This window comes from Eleutherodactylus coqui, chromosome 4 (assembly GCF_035609145.1).
Source record: "Eleutherodactylus coqui strain aEleCoq1 chromosome 4, aEleCoq1.hap1, whole genome shotgun sequence".
Taxonomy (NCBI): domain Eukaryota; kingdom Metazoa; phylum Chordata; class Amphibia; order Anura; family Eleutherodactylidae; genus Eleutherodactylus; species Eleutherodactylus coqui.
In genome coordinates, this window is record NC_089840.1 from 108,540,106 (window position 1) to 108,558,775 (window position 18,670).

The 18,670-nt window shown below is 44.3% G+C and overlaps 2 protein-coding genes across 5 annotated transcripts in view; one reads left to right on the forward strand and one right to left on the reverse strand.

Moving 5' to 3' along the window:
• Positions 1–18,670, reverse strand: part of CASK (calcium/calmodulin dependent serine protein kinase) — a 268,122-nt gene that overhangs the window by 130,255 nt on the left and 119,197 nt on the right. For all 4 annotated transcript variants that reach the window (XM_066599973.1, XM_066599972.1, XM_066599971.1 and 1 more), the window contains exon 6: positions 678–780. In XM_066599973.1, the coding sequence (XP_066456070.1) occupies positions 678–780 (103 nt within the window). The remainder of the gene's footprint in view (positions 1–677; positions 781–18,670) is intronic.
• Positions 6,143–10,475, forward strand: GPR34 (G protein-coupled receptor 34). Its single transcript, XM_066599968.1, has 2 exons — positions 6,143–6,228; positions 8,392–10,475. Exon 2 carries the CDS (start codon positions 8,400–8,402, stop codon positions 9,525–9,527), a length of 1,128 nt encoding a protein of 375 aa, XP_066456065.1. The 5' UTR covers positions 6,143–6,228; positions 8,392–8,399; the 3' UTR covers positions 9,528–10,475.

Here is an 18,670-nt window from a genome sequence, read left to right on the forward strand (position 1 = left end):
AACCATGAAAAGCAAAAATCACATAAGTTAGGGGCAAAGTTTCAAGCCTGCAGCTGATATTGGCTATTATGACATTGATGGTAGGGCAGTAGAATTCTAGAACACATCAACATTTTTTCACTCTCTTCACCGTTATTTGTTACCAGGACCAAAGCTGCCTCCATGACTTTCACCACAAGTAATCGATATAAGTTTATGGGGTAGAAGAGTCAACTGTCCCAACAAACTCTTCATACACAAGTCCATGATGCAGAGCAGGTGTTTCCGAGGCCTACCAGCTTTCCAGTTGGTATTCATAGTTGCTGAGAATGCTTACGTACTCAACCATCTGTACACAAATTAAGCAACCACAATGTTTGTACATAAGGGGTTCAAGTGATTAAATGGATTTTGTCACCAGACGTTGGACTCGAAGTGGAGCTCTGAGTCACTGAGGCTTCCCCCTGCCCTCATCATGCAGACCTCTTGTGTATAGGCAGAGAGCAGTCACTCTGCATGCTGTGGGTTGGGAGAGTCCAGCATGGGCCACCTCCGTGAATCGGAGCGCAGCTCCAAGTCAAACTTCATGAATCTGGTGATAGAATTCCTTTAACTCAAGCAGGTCACATAATTTTAAATGTACAGACTTATTAAAAACACAACACCAGTAAAATGTTTTAAAAGCGTAAGGAACTTACCTCCAGCTACTAAGCCAGACTCGCCCAATTGTATTGCAACTCCGAAACCACCAAGCTTGACAGGGGCCGAATTTTCTTTTGAAGCGAGGAGTACACAGTGTGGCTAAACAAAGACAAAATATGAAAACATGCTAGCACGCTCAAGCCCATTGCAGATGTACAACTTTTTTTACGTTTGTAGGATAATTGCACAAATGTGTGCTCATCATAAAAGATAATGACTACAACAAAAATATTTGCATTATTGGCACAGAGGAATGTTGGAGAGTCTGATGCACCTCTATGGCTGCCTTAGGCCGGGCTCACACGAGCGTGTTGGTATAGTGTATTCCGCATGCGTTTTGTGCACTGAATACACTGTACCAATTTCCCATAGATGTGCATTGGGCGGAAGAAAAATCGCAGCAGATTTTATCTTGGTGTGTATTACAAGCGCATATCCGCCAAAATAGTGCAGCCCGTACACAATCACATTGTGTGCCACATGTGTATCTCTTGCATCCCGCACGCTGCACGATACGCTGGTGTGAGCCTCGCCCTAAAGGGATTGTCCAGACATCTGGTTATTGCCTCAAGGACCCAACTGTCCAGCATGCCATTAAATTTCCATGTCCTATGCCTGGACAGCCCCTTTAACAGATCTGCTCCGTGTGTCTTACAGGCACTCTGGATGAAACAAAATTTCTAAATGAAAGGGCCGGGACCAAATGATGCCGCAGCACCAGGAAGTATTTACTTTTCAGTCCCCGTTTGGCACATTTCAGATGGCGTAGTGGATGTAATTAGCACTTATCAGTAACGCTCTATTAGTCATTGTAGAACCTGCCAAGACTAAAAAGATCATTCCACACATCTGGATGGGATTGCTTCTGCAGCATGTGCATAAACTCCTTATGAATGTCTGCGACTAGTCTGAAAAGCACAACTATTTCCTTAGAACATCACACTGAAGCTCTAAAATTAAAGAGGTGACAGGTTGTCTTGAAGTGGGAAGGCTTCCTAAAGAAAGGAGAAAAATCACTCACTCTCCAGGGATCAAACATAAAAGAACCACAAAATACTACAATGGAAGAGTTGTAGGGGAGATACTGCAATCCTACAAGATTAGGATGTAGCAGAATTGGCATTTTGACCTCCCCTCCTCTTCCCTTTCCCCCCCTTTTATCAAAGCTACTTGGATGTTTTCTACTGCAATAGTCTTTGGATGGGTCATTTACTATATATGCTTTACACAGACTTATATCTAGGGAGAGAAGACAATAGCAAATTACACTGCACTGAAATAACCTACAGCAGCTATATAATAAGGAGGAAATGGACTAAACTATAGTTCTCTTAATAAAACAATGACACTCAAAACAGGGAACTTTGCATTTCGCCATCGGCCCAACCACTTCTGCAAATGTGTTTCCTACTTAAAAGAGGTGATAGAGCATACCCCTGACTGAATGTGCAAGTATTTGCCGCAGATGAATGTACAATTTATTGTGGAAATACATGGAAAACGTAGGGGAAATCCATACCTTACATGAAACCAGATGGAATGCACGGTGTTCCATCTCTCATGACCCACACTAGTTTCGATGCATACTGATTTGGCAGCATTGCTGCAACAATTGAACTTATGAAATGTAAGCTGGGTGAACAAAGCCCAACGGCTTAAAGGTGCGTTTAGACACAAAGATGATCGCTCAAAAGATGGCTTTCGAGCAATCATTTTGCATAATCTACTAATTGGTACTAATGCCTATTAGTACCAATTAGTAGCGTGTGAGCTGACCGGAGCTGAAATTATTCAGAGGACCGCGCTGTTCTCGGAATAAATTCCTTTTGTTCTTCCGATGGGGCTGACCGCTGAGAACAGCGGAGATAATGCAATCAGTTATCATCAGCGGTTCCCGTGCAGAGCACAGCTTGCGGTCAGTCTTATCAGCTGTTCTGCTGAACGATGGATTTCAAGCCGAACAGATATCCATCATTCGTCAGAAAACTGAAAGATTGGCTCATTTTCACACAACGATTATCGCTCAAAAGATGGCTTTTGAGTGGATTTTGAGCGATAATAGTTGTGTCTAAATGTGTTAGAACCTCCTTTGTGATCCCAAAATTTGTGATGTGGTCAATTTTGGGTGCAGTGGTGCACAAATCATCCATATCAAGTGGCAGGTTTTTACATCCCACCCATATTAGTAGCGACTAACCCACCGATCCCAGCAGAGACTGATCAGCAAATGGTCATTTGATCTTATGGCGTTGTCAACCAGAACCACCAACCTTACAGACCAACCATCAAAGAAGTGGTTCAGTAAATGACAGATTATAAAATCACTAATGTATGGCCTGCTTAATACATAGGATCTTAACAGCTTCCTTAATATCAGAGAACGTTTTGATAAAAGAGCAAAGTTACAAAAATAAGAAAATACTTCACAATTTCCCTGTGTAAAGCAGAACACAAACTGTTCCACTTATGTCTGCTACCGCACAGACATGCAAAACCAAAGGACATTTTACTAAGCCTTCTTGGATCATCAAATCTTTTTTTTTTTACATTGGTTTTCAAGGGGTTTCACTTTCAGACAGACTTAAAGGGGTTGTCCCGCGGCAGCAAGTGGGGTATACACTTCTGTATGGCCATATTAATGCACTTTGTAATGTACATCGTGCATTAAATATGAGCCATACAGAAGTTATTCACTTACCTGCTCCGTTGCTGGCGTCTCCGTCGCCATGGATCCGTCTAATTTCGCTGTCTTCTGGCGTTTTTAGACGCACTTGCGCTGTGCGGTCTTCTTCCTGGTGAATGGGGCCGCTCGTGCCGGAGAGCTGGTCATCGTAGCTCCGCCCCGTCACGTGTGCCGATTCCAGCCAATCAGGAGGCTGGAATCGGCAATGGACCGCACAGAGCCCACGGTGCACCATGGGAAAGGACCCACGGTGCATCGTGGGTGAAGATCCAGGCGGCCATCTTGGTGAAGGCAGAAGTAGGAAGAAGGAAGACGTCGCAGAGCGGGGATTCGGGTAAGTAATATGTTGTTTTTTTTAACACATCCATTGGGGTTGTCCTGCGCCGAACGGGGGGCCTATGGGGAAAAAAAACCCCGTTTCGGCGCGAGACAACCCCTTTAAATGTGTGTCCATCGTCAACAAGAGTTCACAAGCTTCCCAGCAAGAGCTCAAAGAAGCTGCTCGTCCCCATACACTTCAAGGGGCTGTCCCACCAAAAATACTGTTTACAGTCAAATCCAGCCCACAATTATAAACCTTTTATAGATTTACACTTATTAAAAAGTTTCTATCCCTGCTGTTAACCCCTTACATTCCACGATCAATGTTGATTTCAGCATTTAAAGGGTTCAGATGGAGACAGTTTCCTCTGCGAAATGGATGTCAGGGACGATATCGGGCCATGATTCACAGCCCCATAGCCCTCACCCATGTGAAGTTAGCCTAAGAAGTGCCTCTCTGTTTAATGGGTATGCGGAGGGATCCCTGGTGTGGTCAGCAGCTGTTTCTGAAGCTGTTGCGTCTTCTCTGGTGTAAGAAGAGATGCTGAACAAACAGTGTGAAACAAAGTTACTGCAAAGAAGCAAAACTGTGTGACCACCTGACAACATTTACTGAGGACAGCTGGTGGCGCTATTATAGCATTAGTCCTTGACCTAGAATATCAGGAGAGTTATAAAAAAAAAAAAAGGGTAAATGCAAATGTGTTAAAAAATTATGGGCAGAATTACCTTTAAACAATATTTTTCATCAAATAACCTCCTTAAAATTAACTGTTCTCTGAACTCCCTCGAACAGCCATTGTCTAAAGGTCCCACGAACATGAATGCCTGGTCAGGCATGATTGTCTTCATTTCCTCACTGAAAACTAATCAGCTTCCAGAGCCCACAAGGGTACGGATGTCTCTCCTCATCGACTATAGGGAGGGACAAAGGATCAGAACTAGGGCAGACGAGTCTGGTGATCCCTGCAAACACTAAAGAGTCGGCTGATCCACCAGAAATCAGCAGCTTTGACCAACAGTTACCTAATCTCAATCCATCAACCAGCCCGGGCTCTCCGCTCTGCTAACGAAACCAGATTGAGCGCCCCTTTAATTCGAACTTCTCATTCCCGCCTCCAAGACTTCTCCAGAGCAGCACCGGGTCCTCTGGAACGCACTACCAAAGGCTACCCGAGCAATCCAGGACTCGCAGAACTTCAGGTGTGCTCTAAAGGCATACCGAATTCCCTAAACAAACCCCTTTGTACTCCGCCTGATAACATGCTCCCTGACCTACTGACTGCAATCCCTGCTAGCCATCATAAACCGCTCCTGCAGTCATACGGTTTCTGCCGTCACACAGCTAAATGTCTGACCATTGTCTATGTGCATAGCATCGCTCACTCTCCACCTCGCCATACCATGCACATCTCCAGCCCCTTTACCTTCTGTATCACCCCATTACCTGTAGTATGTAAGATCATTGGAGCAGGATCCTCACCCCTATTGTTTCCATCAACTGATTACTATGTAACCGTGGTTCTGTAATTTTTGTACTTTTTGTCTTACTGTATCCCATCTATGTAAGCGCTGCGGAATATGTTGGCGCTATACAAATAAAGATTATTATTATTATTACCTAATGTGAATGAGCACCTGAAAATTACACAGATCTCTACAGTGTACATGTACAAAAAAAGTTTTCAGTGGGTTGAGTTTGAGGAATGCAGCCATATTGAATTCATCAATTGGCTGGGAAGGTCAACTGCTAAAGGCTTCAATACCTGAAAGTAAGCGTTTTTGTATGAAACGCCTGAAGGAAGAAATGGGTCAGCTCAATACCTGAAAGTAAGCGTTTTTGTATGAAACGCCTGACGGAAGAAATGGGTCAGCTCATTCAGCAGTAATAGTAATACATTTTCATATAAAAAACAAAAACATATTACATAATATTTATATAATAGCCCACATTGCCCTCACCTTTTAGGCTGCCTGTCCACGGGCGATGATCCGCTTGTGATAAATCGCTTGTGGATCCGCTATGAAAAGCTTCCCATAGACTAACTATGGAAACCACAGCCCGACGTCCGCGAGCAGAGAATCGGTGATTCGCTGGCGGGCTATATAGGCAATTCGCACAGGGATTGAAATCGCGGCATGCTGGGATTTGCAGTGATTCTCTATTAGATAGGCTCATCGCGGAGACCTGTCAGTGCTCCCCCCTCCTTCCCCGTGGCGGAATGTCGCTAGCGATATTCTGTTACGGCTGTGGACAGGCATCCTTAATCAGAACACAAACACTTGAGACAAGAGCCTTTAAGATATATGAACTTAACTGTTGTCCTATGTAGAATGTTACAATGGCAGGTGCACTTTAATGCAGGCTGTATGAAATCTGCATATATATTCCTTCTGTCATGATGCACCAGTAGAGAGATTTCATCACAAGTCAGAGATTCTACTTGCACAGCACTTTAGAAGGAGGAAGCAGGCATCACAGCTCCAACACGACACTAGACGACCCGAGGAATACAACGGTGCAAGGCTTACTCTTCAACAAGGTGAGTAATAACGGAAAATGATCCCGCTAAAGATTACTCCTTGCCCAAGGATAGTTCGATCACTGAGCTTAAACCGTTAACACTACATGTGATTGACTTTATAGATAATGTGGAGCTGAGAATTATTATCACTGAGGTTATAAGGGGATTCCCAAGATGACAACTTTGAGGAAATATGTATTATGTACATGAATTACTATGTATTAATAATGTTATTATACTTACATATATACCCACACTTAAAGTCAGCATTACAGTAATTGAGGCTTTGTGCATGGGCATACGGCGCACAGACTGTAATCACTCACTTTTGCATTTGCAAAACGAATATCTAATTTTTTTGCTATATTTTAGGGCCAAAAAGTGCACATTATAGCAAAAAAAAAAAATGCTTAAAAGTGTGGGTTTTTTGAACTTGGATGAGTAAACTGGGTGGGAAGTCCGCTGGTATCTTAGGAAGTCTTCATTTTGTGCTCTTTTCACTAGCCTTTCACGTTGTTGTACTCTGTGCCCTGGCCACTGGTTTTTTTGACAGTAGAAAAGGGAATTAAGGCATACTTGCCAAGATCTGTTAAAAGATGGCAAATCCCTTAGGCATCGCATCTTTTTTAGAGGGGTTATGCCAACTGTTAAAGTTATCCCCTATCCATATGACAGATCGTTGGGATTCTGGCTGCTAAAATGCCCCCTAAATTGGGTGACTGAAGATCCCCGCATGAATGAAGTGGCAGTCGGGCATGAACAATGGTTACAACACCTTTAAAAATCATACTCCCTTTTGTGGTTCTCTTCACACCCTGGACCTGCTATAGACTAGAGTTGGCAGTGCTGGGAGTACAATGGGGTGCAGGAACAAGGATAGGCGAGTATCTGGATGCAATGGGTCTGTACAAGTGTTGGGGCCGAGGGTCTAGATTTATAGTGTCTGATGCATGGTCTGTATTGGTTTAAAGGATCTCCCATTTTGGGGTGTGATGAAGGGGTCATATGTGCTGGTAATGATTTAAGCACTGTAAAAGTGTAAATAACGCTATAAAAAAAAAGTCCCTTCTATGAGTCACCATAACTGTTTAAAATTAAAAAAAATACAATTTTGCTTACATGGAACAAATAATGATAAACTGCAGATGAGATTTATTTAAAAAAAAAAAAAAAAGCCTAGAAGCAAACCTGCCTCGTTACCCACAGCAACCAATCACAACCAGGTTTTGTATTCTGCTCTTACAAAATAAAAAGGGGCGCTGTGATTGGCTGCTACGGGCAACAAAGACTGGCCCACTTTTAGAAATCCTCTTCTATAAATCTGCCCATCAATTCCAAATTAGATTTGTGGCTTTACATTTTTTTACCTAATACATTTTAGAGACGTCGTCTGCACAAAAACATTGAGAGTCCTATACCCGAAATAATGGGGAGGCTGTGCTCATACCAGCAGAGGTTACATTTGGAGCCTCTATAGCGGATGTCCATGGAAATCCCAAAGGAAACAGTGCTGCATTCAGCGCTATTCCATCCGTGAAAATCCCAGAGTGCATTTTACTCAATGGGTCCCCTTCGGAGCTGCTTGGATCCAGCATGAGTGGGATCCATCACTGCCACTTCTGTGTTTGTTTGGTTGAACCATGGTGGGGGGGGGGGGGAAAGACCGTTAGTCTGAACAGCTCCTAAAATTCTGGTTTTCGTGCAGGTTATATGAAATATCCAGTGATTTAAGGTAATATATAATAGTTCAAAAAAGTATCCTATTCAACAAGCAAGACTGCATGATCAGAAAACCTAGATTTGGCTGATATGTAGCAGAAGAGAGGATCTTCAGAAGCTTTCCCGTGGTTTACGCTGCTTATGTAGAAATATACCTAGAATGCCCTCTTGAGTTTTAAAGTGGTAGCGCACACTCCAAAATTCTACTAGCTTCCAATCCATCAATCCTGAGCATTCTGCATGTATTTCCTTGTATTTTCACACATAGCAGAACCACAAATGTTAGATAGACACCCAAAAATAACAGCAATTGTACATTTCGGACTGCTTCCTCCCCACAGCGATGGCGATCTGCTCACATATAAAGCTTGCAGTCAGCCGCAGGATTTGTGCAATGCCTGACTCCTGTACCAGAGCTTTATAGATGATGTTCTCACATAACACATTTTCTCATTTTTACAGAACAAGCGATGGATTCCACTACCAATTCTTTTACACATTTAAAAGACAATATGGACAATTTTACTGCCTATATTCAAAACAGCACCTCCGAGGCCCCCCCCTTCGCCTGCACGACGGATGAAGAATTACTTAATTACTTCCTGGTGTTTTTCTACTCCTTGATCTTCCTTATCGGACTGATGGGCAATGCTTTGGCGTTGTATGTATTTCTATGCATTCACAGCAAAAGAAACTCAGTGCAAATTTACCTTCTAAATGCAGCCATCGCCGATCTTCTCCTGATTGTTTGCCTTCCGTTTCGGATAATGTATCACCTTTCAAAAGAGTGGAGATTGGGCACCGTTTTCTGCAAAGTTGTAGGCAACCTCTTCTACATGAACATGTACATAAGTATTGTCCTCCTGGGTCTTATAAGCATGGACCGTTACCTCAAGGTGAAGAAGTCTCAGCGACGGCACACTGTGTCCAAGAGGAAATATAGCATCCGGATATGTTGCTGCCTGTGGGCCGCCTCCATGTTCTCTGGGATGTTTCACATTGCAGCACAAGCAACTGCGGAACAACCCAATTCCAATTTGTGCTTCCAGTATACAGACCGAAAAGACAAAATCTGGCAGGCGGCATTTAATTACTTTGTGGTGCTCGTCTTCTGGATCGTTTTTGTTATGCTGATATTATCCTATGTAAAAATTGGACAAAACCTTCAGAGGATCTCCAGGGAGCGAGCGTATATACCGAATGCCGGGAGGTACAATAGTACGGCGTACAAGTCCTTCTTTGTGCTCTTCATCTTCACAGTCTGCTTTGTGCCTTATCACACATTCAGGATTGCCTATATAGCAACTCAGCTGCAGACCCTCTCTTGTTACTGGGTGGATAAAGTCCATAAGATTAACGAGATTACCCTGATGCTGTCGGCCATTAATAGCTGCCTGGACCCCATTCTCTACTTCTTGCTGTCCAACAGCGTCCGGAAGACGGTGCGTCAGCTCCTCTGCGGAGCCAGCCGAGACAGCAGTAAGAGTGAAAGCAACACGTCAGACCTCCACCCAGGCCTTCCTGAGAGCACCAACGGGCATTCCCAGACGCCGCTCAATACTAGAAGGATCAGAAGGACTGCAAGAGAGGAGCTATGAAGCGGCAGCAGCATTAAAGAATTATTTATTAGTCAGCACACTAAAGAGGTCAATAGTCCCACGCTAACCAGCGAGGGGGGTTAGCGGCTCCTAGACGTCTCTGGTGTGGCCTGCGGGGAAGGTTTCCATGTGGCAGGAACACTGTAGACTTCACGCATGGAAGGTCCACAGCATCCACAACACGTGCCCCATGGATGAGACTCCATCACATACCTCCCACGTGGACTCCGGCGTGGACTGCAGCATGTCAGTTGTTAGATTTTCACTGCAGCTTTTACTCTTTGCTACGTGTAAAGCATTTCTACACTAAAATCCGTGACCAAAACCGCATGATCTGGGGGAGTTTTGTTACTGCACAAAATCCACAGCGAAACAGTCGTAAGGGAACACACCCTTAAAGCCTGCTTTACACTGTCTTTTCTCTTAAAACAAACAAAAAAAAAAATTATATATTTCATTAAAAAAAATTTTTAACTGGTACATGCTTGATAATTTTTTGGGTCCCTTTTTTTAAGCGTACATATGTGCTTGCTTTTTGTAGCATTCTCACTGCAATAGAAAGGTCTATGGGTAAATGCAAAAAAATACCCCCAAAACCCCACACTTTAGGCTGCCTACACATGGGCGAGTGCGATATAGAGCTGTGAAACTCGTCCCGATATTGCACTTGCCGACATGCGATCTATCCGCGGATGCGAGGCGTTTTTCTATCAAAAACACTTCCTATCACTTCAGTAAAGTTGTTTTCAATGGGAAGCCTCGCATTCCTTGTGATGAGTTTTCCTTTTCCATTGAAATTAATGGGTAATGCGTTCCGGGCAACATGGTCATAGGTCATGCCGTGAATGGGGTACATATTCGTGCATCTTGCAACACACAAATCTCGTGCGATTTTCTCAGCTGTGTGAAAGCGGATCATGCTGCGATGGACCCACCAAAATTATGCACCGATTCATGCACAAAAATGCACCGTTTGCACTGAGCTTCATTATTCTCTATTAACCTACAGCTAACATCAGCAAAAAATGCCACCATTAAGGCTGCCTGTCCACGGGCGTTGCGGTATCCCACGCCAGATCTCCACCGCAGGAGTCGCCGCCCACGAATCTCTGCTGACAGAAGGCTGACCGCTATGATCCTCCGCTCATGGACAGGGTGGAAGCGCTTTCCATAGCAACGCTATGGAAAGCTTTCACTGCGTTCCCTGCGGACGGATTATCGCCGCATGGAACGCAATGAAAATATGCCCGTGGACAGGCAGCCTTAAACCCCTCAAAATGTACCATTTTGGAAACCAAAAATACTGTGTGAAAACAGAGAAAATACTTAATTTCGCTGCATTCACCTGGTGGACCCTGGGTGCGCTATTCTCGCGATCGCCAGCCGGTCCCAGCGATCAGCCATTTACTGTCTATCCATAGCGACAACATTTAAAGTGGCAGCTCTGGCGTAATGATTAGGGAAAGCTGCATTCAGCCCAGGGAGTACACAAACGTAACGCAGGCGTCTCGGGGACCATATGGTTGGTTGTCAGCCCAACTCTTGTCCCAGGCAACCACTTTACAAGATTTTATTTTGCATAAGTCAGTACTGCATGAGAATCAATAAGCCTTGTAATACAGGTTACTAGATGAGACTGGCATGCTCACCTTCTAGCAGCATGCCGTACATAAACATCCCCAAGACGCCTCCAAACACCTTACATGTTTAAGATATGAAAAAAAAATAGTCGGCAAAACACAGAGAAGGAGGGGGGTGGCGGTACAACATCTCATTCAGCGCAAGCATAGGAGCGAAGTCACCTGATCGCACCGCTCATACAGCACAGCGGGAGAATCTGCCACTAAGTGAGCAGGAAACCAGCAGACACAAGGAAAGCACCCCAATATGTGCTTCCCCAGCAGATACGGGCTCGCTCACATCTGGGGAGCGCTTCACACCTTGGTTCTATTTTTGGAACCGAAAAAATGTCATCAGAATGGAATTAAACGTTTCCGTTTTTCCCGTTGACTTAAATGAGTTTTCAAATAAACAGAAAGCTTTGTCTGCTTGTGTTCCATTAAGTTTTCATTTTTTCAGCTAAACCAACAGCACAGTGCGCAGCGCTCTGTATGGAATTTAGAAAAAGGAATGCTTTGTTCGCTTGTTACATTTGTTTCCTCTTTTTATTTGTTAATTCAATAAAAGAAACAAAAACGTAACAAAAGCAAACTGAAAGCATTCTTTTTATTTTTAGAAAACCCACTGAAATCAAATGGAAAAAAAGCCAGAAATATTTAATTCCATCCTGATTTTATTTTTCATAAACAGAACAGAGACGGAAACCCTGATGCAAGTGTGACTGAGCCCTAAGCCAAGGTTTATGAATTCAGGACTGGTGCGCTCATGACATAACACTGCCGGAACAGTTTCACTCTACATTGTGCAATCAGCTGACAACTGGGTATTACTAATCCCCTTGTATTGCCAGGGACCACCTGTTTATTCCCTGTACACCCTCTCTTCCTGCTTTTATTGATGGTAGAAGGAATATTAAAAAATAAAACTATTTTAAAGTCTTGAGTCGCCGTTATACGTTTGCCTACTTATGGAATGGTTTCCGCGTTCAGATTGTATCACACAGGCTTTTTGCCTTTTTTTTTTTTCGAATATAGCAATACAAAACAAAGTGGTTCGATAGGTTATTAAAAAAACTTCACCAGGCAAGAATTAGGATGAGGTACAACTTTCAAATAGGCACTTGGTCCCATTTCTGTCTCACTCCATTGCTGGGCTTGCGGCGGGTACTGGAACTGGAATGAGGTGCAAATTATAAAGTGGTTGCCTATGCAGAGTTTGGTTGTAGTGTCGAGTCCCCTTAAGGCCCAATGTCCACGGGCTGATCTAATTTGTGGAACCGGCGCAGGAGATCTGCAAATCACGCCACCCATAGGGATGCATTAGCATCTACAAAACAATTTAAAGCATGCAGATGTGATTTTCACAGCATGCTCCATTTGTCTACGGATCCCGCAGGGACGGTTTCCATTGAAGTCAATGTAAGCCATCCGACCGGCAGCCACAGATCCACGGGAAAGCAGGAGATTTAAAAAATAAAAATTGCACTGCAGATGCGTCCGGCACGTCGGAGACCTGCACCGGATCTGGACAGGTAAGAAAATGTATTTTTCTGTCCATGTCTGCCAGCACAGATGGATTCCGCTGCGGGATTCAGCAGACGGAATCCGTGCGTGCAAGTGGACATTGGGCCAAGGCCTCAAGTCCACGGCAGGTTTCTGCAGTGGATGCACTGTGGGTCATCTTAAAATTGAGTTGTTTCCCCCCTCCCTTGCGGGGTATCGCAGATTGCGTTTTTTTTCACATGGATGTATGCAGATGCATTTAAATGTATTTGCCGATGTACTGCAGATCCTAAACTCCCATAGAGATGAATGGATCCAGATCTGCGCATGATCTGCGGTAAAATAGAGCATACGGCGAATCATCAGCATGAAAAAAAATCCGCAACCCCACCTTCCTAAGACCCAATTATTTATAAGGCCTAATTATAAAATCCACAGGAGATCCATACATCTAGCTGCCCATAGGGATGCATTAGCATCCGCAAAACACTTTAAAGCATGTGGATGTGATTTTTTTCCCCCAGCATGCAAATCGCACGTGCGGGAAGAAATCGCAGCATGCTCCATTTTTCTGCAGATCCTGCGTGACGGCTTCCATTGAAGTCAATGGGAGATGTCTGATCAGCAGCACAGCCGTCACTGTAGGAAAGCAGAAGATTTAAGGGGAAAAAAATAAATTTTGCAGAACGCATCCACCATGCTGAAGAAAGAAGATCCGGCTGACACGCAGGTCAGATAAAATGTTTTCTTCTCTCCATGTCTGTGGGGCACAGCTGGATTCCGCTGTGGGATTCAGCAGTGGAATCCGTGTGTGCAAGTGGACATTGGGCCTAATTGCTTTTAAGCTTCAAATCTGCAGCAGATCCACAAATGCATTTAAATGTATTTGTGGATGCACTGCAGATCCCAAACTCCCATAGAGATGAATGGAGCCATATCCACGTGTGATCCCGCTGTACAATGGAGCATACTGTGAATTATTTTCCACGCAAGGCATCCGCAAATCATTTAAAATCAAATCCGCAGGACTCAAATGAAGTGCGGATGCCTAAAGCTTCTCTATCGGCGGCCAGAGCTGCGGATGACCCGCGCGGATTCAATCAATAAGATCCACCCATGAACATTGGGTCTAACTGCTTGCTGAAACACTTAAACATGCTTCCTCATTTTATTTGGTGCTCTCCGACAATTTTTTTCCCTAAAAGATGGACCCCTTGATAGAGCAGAAAGCAGCGTGGCAGCAATAAGGTGCAGACTTGAAAGTTATTCGCCACGTTTAGCAGCCAGCTCCACGTGTTGGGAACACCACGCCGTAGGGTCGGTTAGGTATTGCAGAAGGGGAAGTCAAAGCCTTACGTGTCACTTGATGCTTTGACTTCTCTCAGTAATGAAAGCTGGGCCGGCTAGACACGAACGCGTTAGTTTCCACATGTGGGTTCCGGCTGCGAGCCCGGCCGGTGACCCCGCCGCGTACCTGTTATTTCTGCATTGCAGATGACCACGTCAGCTCACCATCTGTCTTGCGCAGTACAGATTTTTTTTCAATGTTTGTATTTCCTGCGCCGTGGCTTAGTGATGACGCGGATACCCGCGGCTCATACATATTAATGGCCTTTTGGCATGTTTTTGCTATTGATCTGCACACAGATTTAGCCCTGTCAATGGGGAAAATTTACATGTGAGATTCTGACGTGGAAACTAGCCAAATTCTGCACACGGATTTTGCCCACTGACAAAGCTAAATGAAAAAGTAGCAAAAAGACGCAGATTCTGCCGTGGTCTTTAGAGGCGGAATTGAAGCGAAAATTTCCATGGCGAATTCTGATGTGTCTGCATACCCAAAGAGTAAGACCACACAGAGCAGCATAAATGTCCCGCTGCCACTTTACCGGTATACTGCCCCCTACTGGAGAAGCCAGCGGGACTTGTCATAACCTGCCCGCTGCAGTTTAGAAAACAAAGTGTTAGACCGCCACGATTTAGCAGACACGCAGTCTAACCCATAAAACCACGTGGACACAAAGAAAAAAAATGACAATGTTTATGGCAATGTGGTTTGGGGAAATCTGTATTTCTATTCAAACACCACTCTTCAAATTGCCCGGAGATTATCTTGTACAGGGATGGCTTTTCTTCTGATGTATTGTATAGCGCAGGCAGCCCTCCGTCCCATCTGTGTTATCAGATATATACTGTAGAGGTTTGTCATATAGCAGGGATTGTTCTAGCTGCTATATACATGTTATGCATGCCTATGTAGGGATGACCAGAAGATATGAAAGACATCAGAGAGGCTGATGCGGCGCTTGATTAACCAATCAGAGCATTAGCTTGCTGGAGGCTTCCTGCTACCAGGAAGAAATGCTTTGTCAGCTGCTAGGCAAGTATTGGGTTTTGTTTCCCCCCACCCCCATGTAGTCTAGCTAGGGCTTATTTTCAGGGGAGGGCTTATATTTCACTATGTTTCCCCGATAATCAGACCAACCCCGTTATCAAACAGTTGAATTGAATCTATAATTAAACATTTTCTTGTACTCAAAGTTAGGTCGGCTGCACACAGACATATTTGCGGGCGCCTGCCTCCAGATTCTGCAGCAAATCGACCCATAACATGCTATGGAAAAAAAGCTTTTTTCTGCACACGAGCGGAAATCAATTGTGAAAAATTGAAACATGTTCTATTTTTGTGCGGGCTCCACAAGGACAGCTTCCATTGATGTTAACGGAGGCCGTCCGCCCCGTGGCCCTTCATTGACATTGTGGAAAGGACTGATTCAGAGTCATCACTAAGCGGTGTTTAAAAAAAAACCTGTACTGCGCCGGACCAACAGCTTACCGTGCAGAGTATTTGCAGTACCTAAAGGGCGAAGATATGAGCGGTACATGCGAATGCCGGGCAGGCACTGGGTTGAATTCTGCTACGGGCTCCCGCATGCGGAATCTGACCTTGTCGTGTGAGCCGGCCTTACTAAAATGATGCTTATATCCCCAGATATTTTAGGACTTGATGTCAGAATAGTGCCAACTTCTGTTTCTATTCTGTACCCACTTCAGTAAATGCTGCAAGGTCCTCACACCTGCTCATTCTTTCTTCCCTCCCTGATAGCACCACTGATCAAACACGCAACAGAAGCCAGTTTGTGGAAATGAATCAAGCATAGATCAGTGAGGATTTTAAAGCCCCTGTGCCTGCTGCCACTGATTGGATCTGCGATCGCTGCTGTTGACTGGCTACTACCATCAGCCCTACTGTGTTTACTACTGTGTCGTTGCTGATGCAGTTACTTCTACCACCAGCCCTACACAACCATAGATGGTCCCAAAAAGGGGCTAATTTTTTCAGCTTTTCATTTAAATAAAGATAAAAATCTTGGTTTCCAAGATGCCAATCCTGTGTTGCTACTATCCAACAGCTTGTGAAAAGCCAATGCTTCTTGTACCACCATGTATACACACCAGTAGACATCTGCCACCAAAAAGAAAAAAAATCCACTAGTATTGTGTGTTTTTAAACAAGCTGCTAGTCATCACCGGGTACCATTTGTTTCCATAGCCATACATGTTGCTGTAACTTTGATGTAAACTGCCTTAAAAATGGCCCTACTTCACACTCCTAGATGACCTCAGAGTGCTATACAGAGCTTTCATGGCTTTTAAATAAACCGCTGCGCATTGCGGAATCTGATGCAGGCATCTGCAGCAAATACCGTCCATACCATGCTTTTTCCTCTACACGAGTAGAAATGAAGTGCGATTTTCCGCTCACGGAGGAAAAAAAGAAAATCACAGCATGCTCTATTTCTGTGCAGATTACACATGGAAGGCTTCCATTGAAATCAATGGAAGCCATCTGACCAGCGGCTCTTCCGCAAGGTCATTGCGGAAAGGTAGCTGATTCTGCGTCATTGCTTAGCAACAACGCGGGAAAAGGCCAGATTTAAAATAATTTTTTTTAAATTATAAAAAAAAGCTGTACTGCGCATGTCTGATGGCTTAACGTGCGGACCATCCGCTGTACAGAAAGAAAAGAAAAGCAGGTACGCACCGATGACTGTTGGGCACAGGGTCTGAGTCCGCTGCGGGCTCCTGCATGCGGAATCCAACCCAGTCGTGTGCAGCTGTATACACTGGTTTTAGGTGTTTGGTGAAGTTCAGGTTAGGTTCTAACTAATTGGGATCAAACCAACCTTTTTGCCTAAATTTGGCAAACCAGCCAAACCAAAAAGTTTTAAAAAAGTGTTGGCTGATCGGAAGAAGAAATTGAGACAAAAGTGGTTATGTACTTTTCATGATGCTTACAGTATCATTAGTCAAAAATCACTCAAATACCTTCAAAACATTCACGAAAAAGATCACATTTTAGTTCAAAGTGTCCGAAGCCACACCAAAGGAAATCCTGTTGTTAACTGCATTTCTTACATTTAGTTGGAAATCACCTTTTCAGTTATTTACTGCAGTTTACGCCCACCTTATATTGATGGTTCTGCTTTACACACTATTCCCATGTACTCTTATGTATAAGTATGTGCTTCTTCAGATTCTATGTACCTGATGAAGAGACCCAAGTAGTTTGCTTTGCAGTCAGCCATTAAACGGTAACAACGGAGGCCTAATAGTTGCAGTATCCAACAGTATATTTGTAATTTGGGGGTTTATAATGAAGAACAGAGTAGACGGGTCTCAAGGCTTCAAAATCCCTCACTGAACAAGCACTGAAGCTGTGGTGTTGTCACAACTAAGAAAATGTACCAGAATTCCATCACAAGCTGACCAAAAGAAACGCAGTATATAGCATGCGCCCAATTACCTTTTCCCATACTATACAGTTTTAAGAAGTATAACAAACATAAGCATCATTGCTGCAGAATAGTGGTTTACATGCATACCAAGCATGAGCTGGTGTAAAGAAGAAAAGTGTATAAAGCGGGCTACAAAGTTGTGGCGAATATAATATTGAGCGTAGGATACTAATTTGCCAAAATATGCACCATTTTGACCCTGATGAAAAATCTCCCCCAATGAGCCTGCGGTATCTTCTAAAGGGAGACTACAAATGCCTGCAGGAATAAGTTACAGCTGCTGATATGGCACAGCAAATGTATTTCCTAGATGACACCTCAGTGGTTACCTTGCTTGCATAAACAATTGTCCTTTCCGATGTGGTCAAGAACTGGTGACTTTATACTTTGATTTGTCCTTCACATGAGAAATTACAGTAGCTATACACACAGTCATCCACGACCTCCAGACTAGACTGGAACAGTCAATCGTCTAATGTGCGTGGGGGCATCGGGACTCTGATGGCAGAAAGAAGGGTTGGGCATGAACTTCTACATGTCCAATCCTTTTGCTCTCAGAAGAGATAACCCGCCATCAGCGGCTTACTCCCCTTTCCCCGATCACAACACATACACCATCTGTGTATGCTGAAGACGCAAATCACAGCCTTAGGATAGTTTCACACCGGCAAGAAAATTGTGCAATTTATGCCTGATGCGACAGTCCATAAAAAAGCGGAATATGAATTCAATGATTTACAATGCTTTCCTTCCCATTAGCAATGTTTCCACTCATGCAATGGCTACTGTTGTATATGGTCTCCACCACAACTAGGGGGTGGAGAAATGGGATGGGCTGGATCACTGACAGGGAGTGAGGATGTAACGCCCCCAGATGTGGATTGGCTGCTGCTCAGACACCCCCGTCTGACTAGCTGGCTGGCCCGAGTAGTGCTGGACAGAATGTGTGGCAGTACCGAAAGGTGCTTCCGCGGACCCCACACTCAGGTAGGGAGTGCTGGGTGCCTTGTACTGCTCTGCTGCTGCTGAGTCTTCCGGAAAGCCGCTTCTGCTGACTCCGCTCAGCTGGGGACCACCACCGCTGATGCCTTGCTGCACTGTGCTGCCTCCTTTTGAAATCCACTCCTCCTAGGGACCCCGATCTGCTGTGGTCACCTTACACGGCTGCCTCCTCCTGCCCCGCTGAGCTGCAGAGCACTGGCGCCTTGTACGCAAGGTGCTG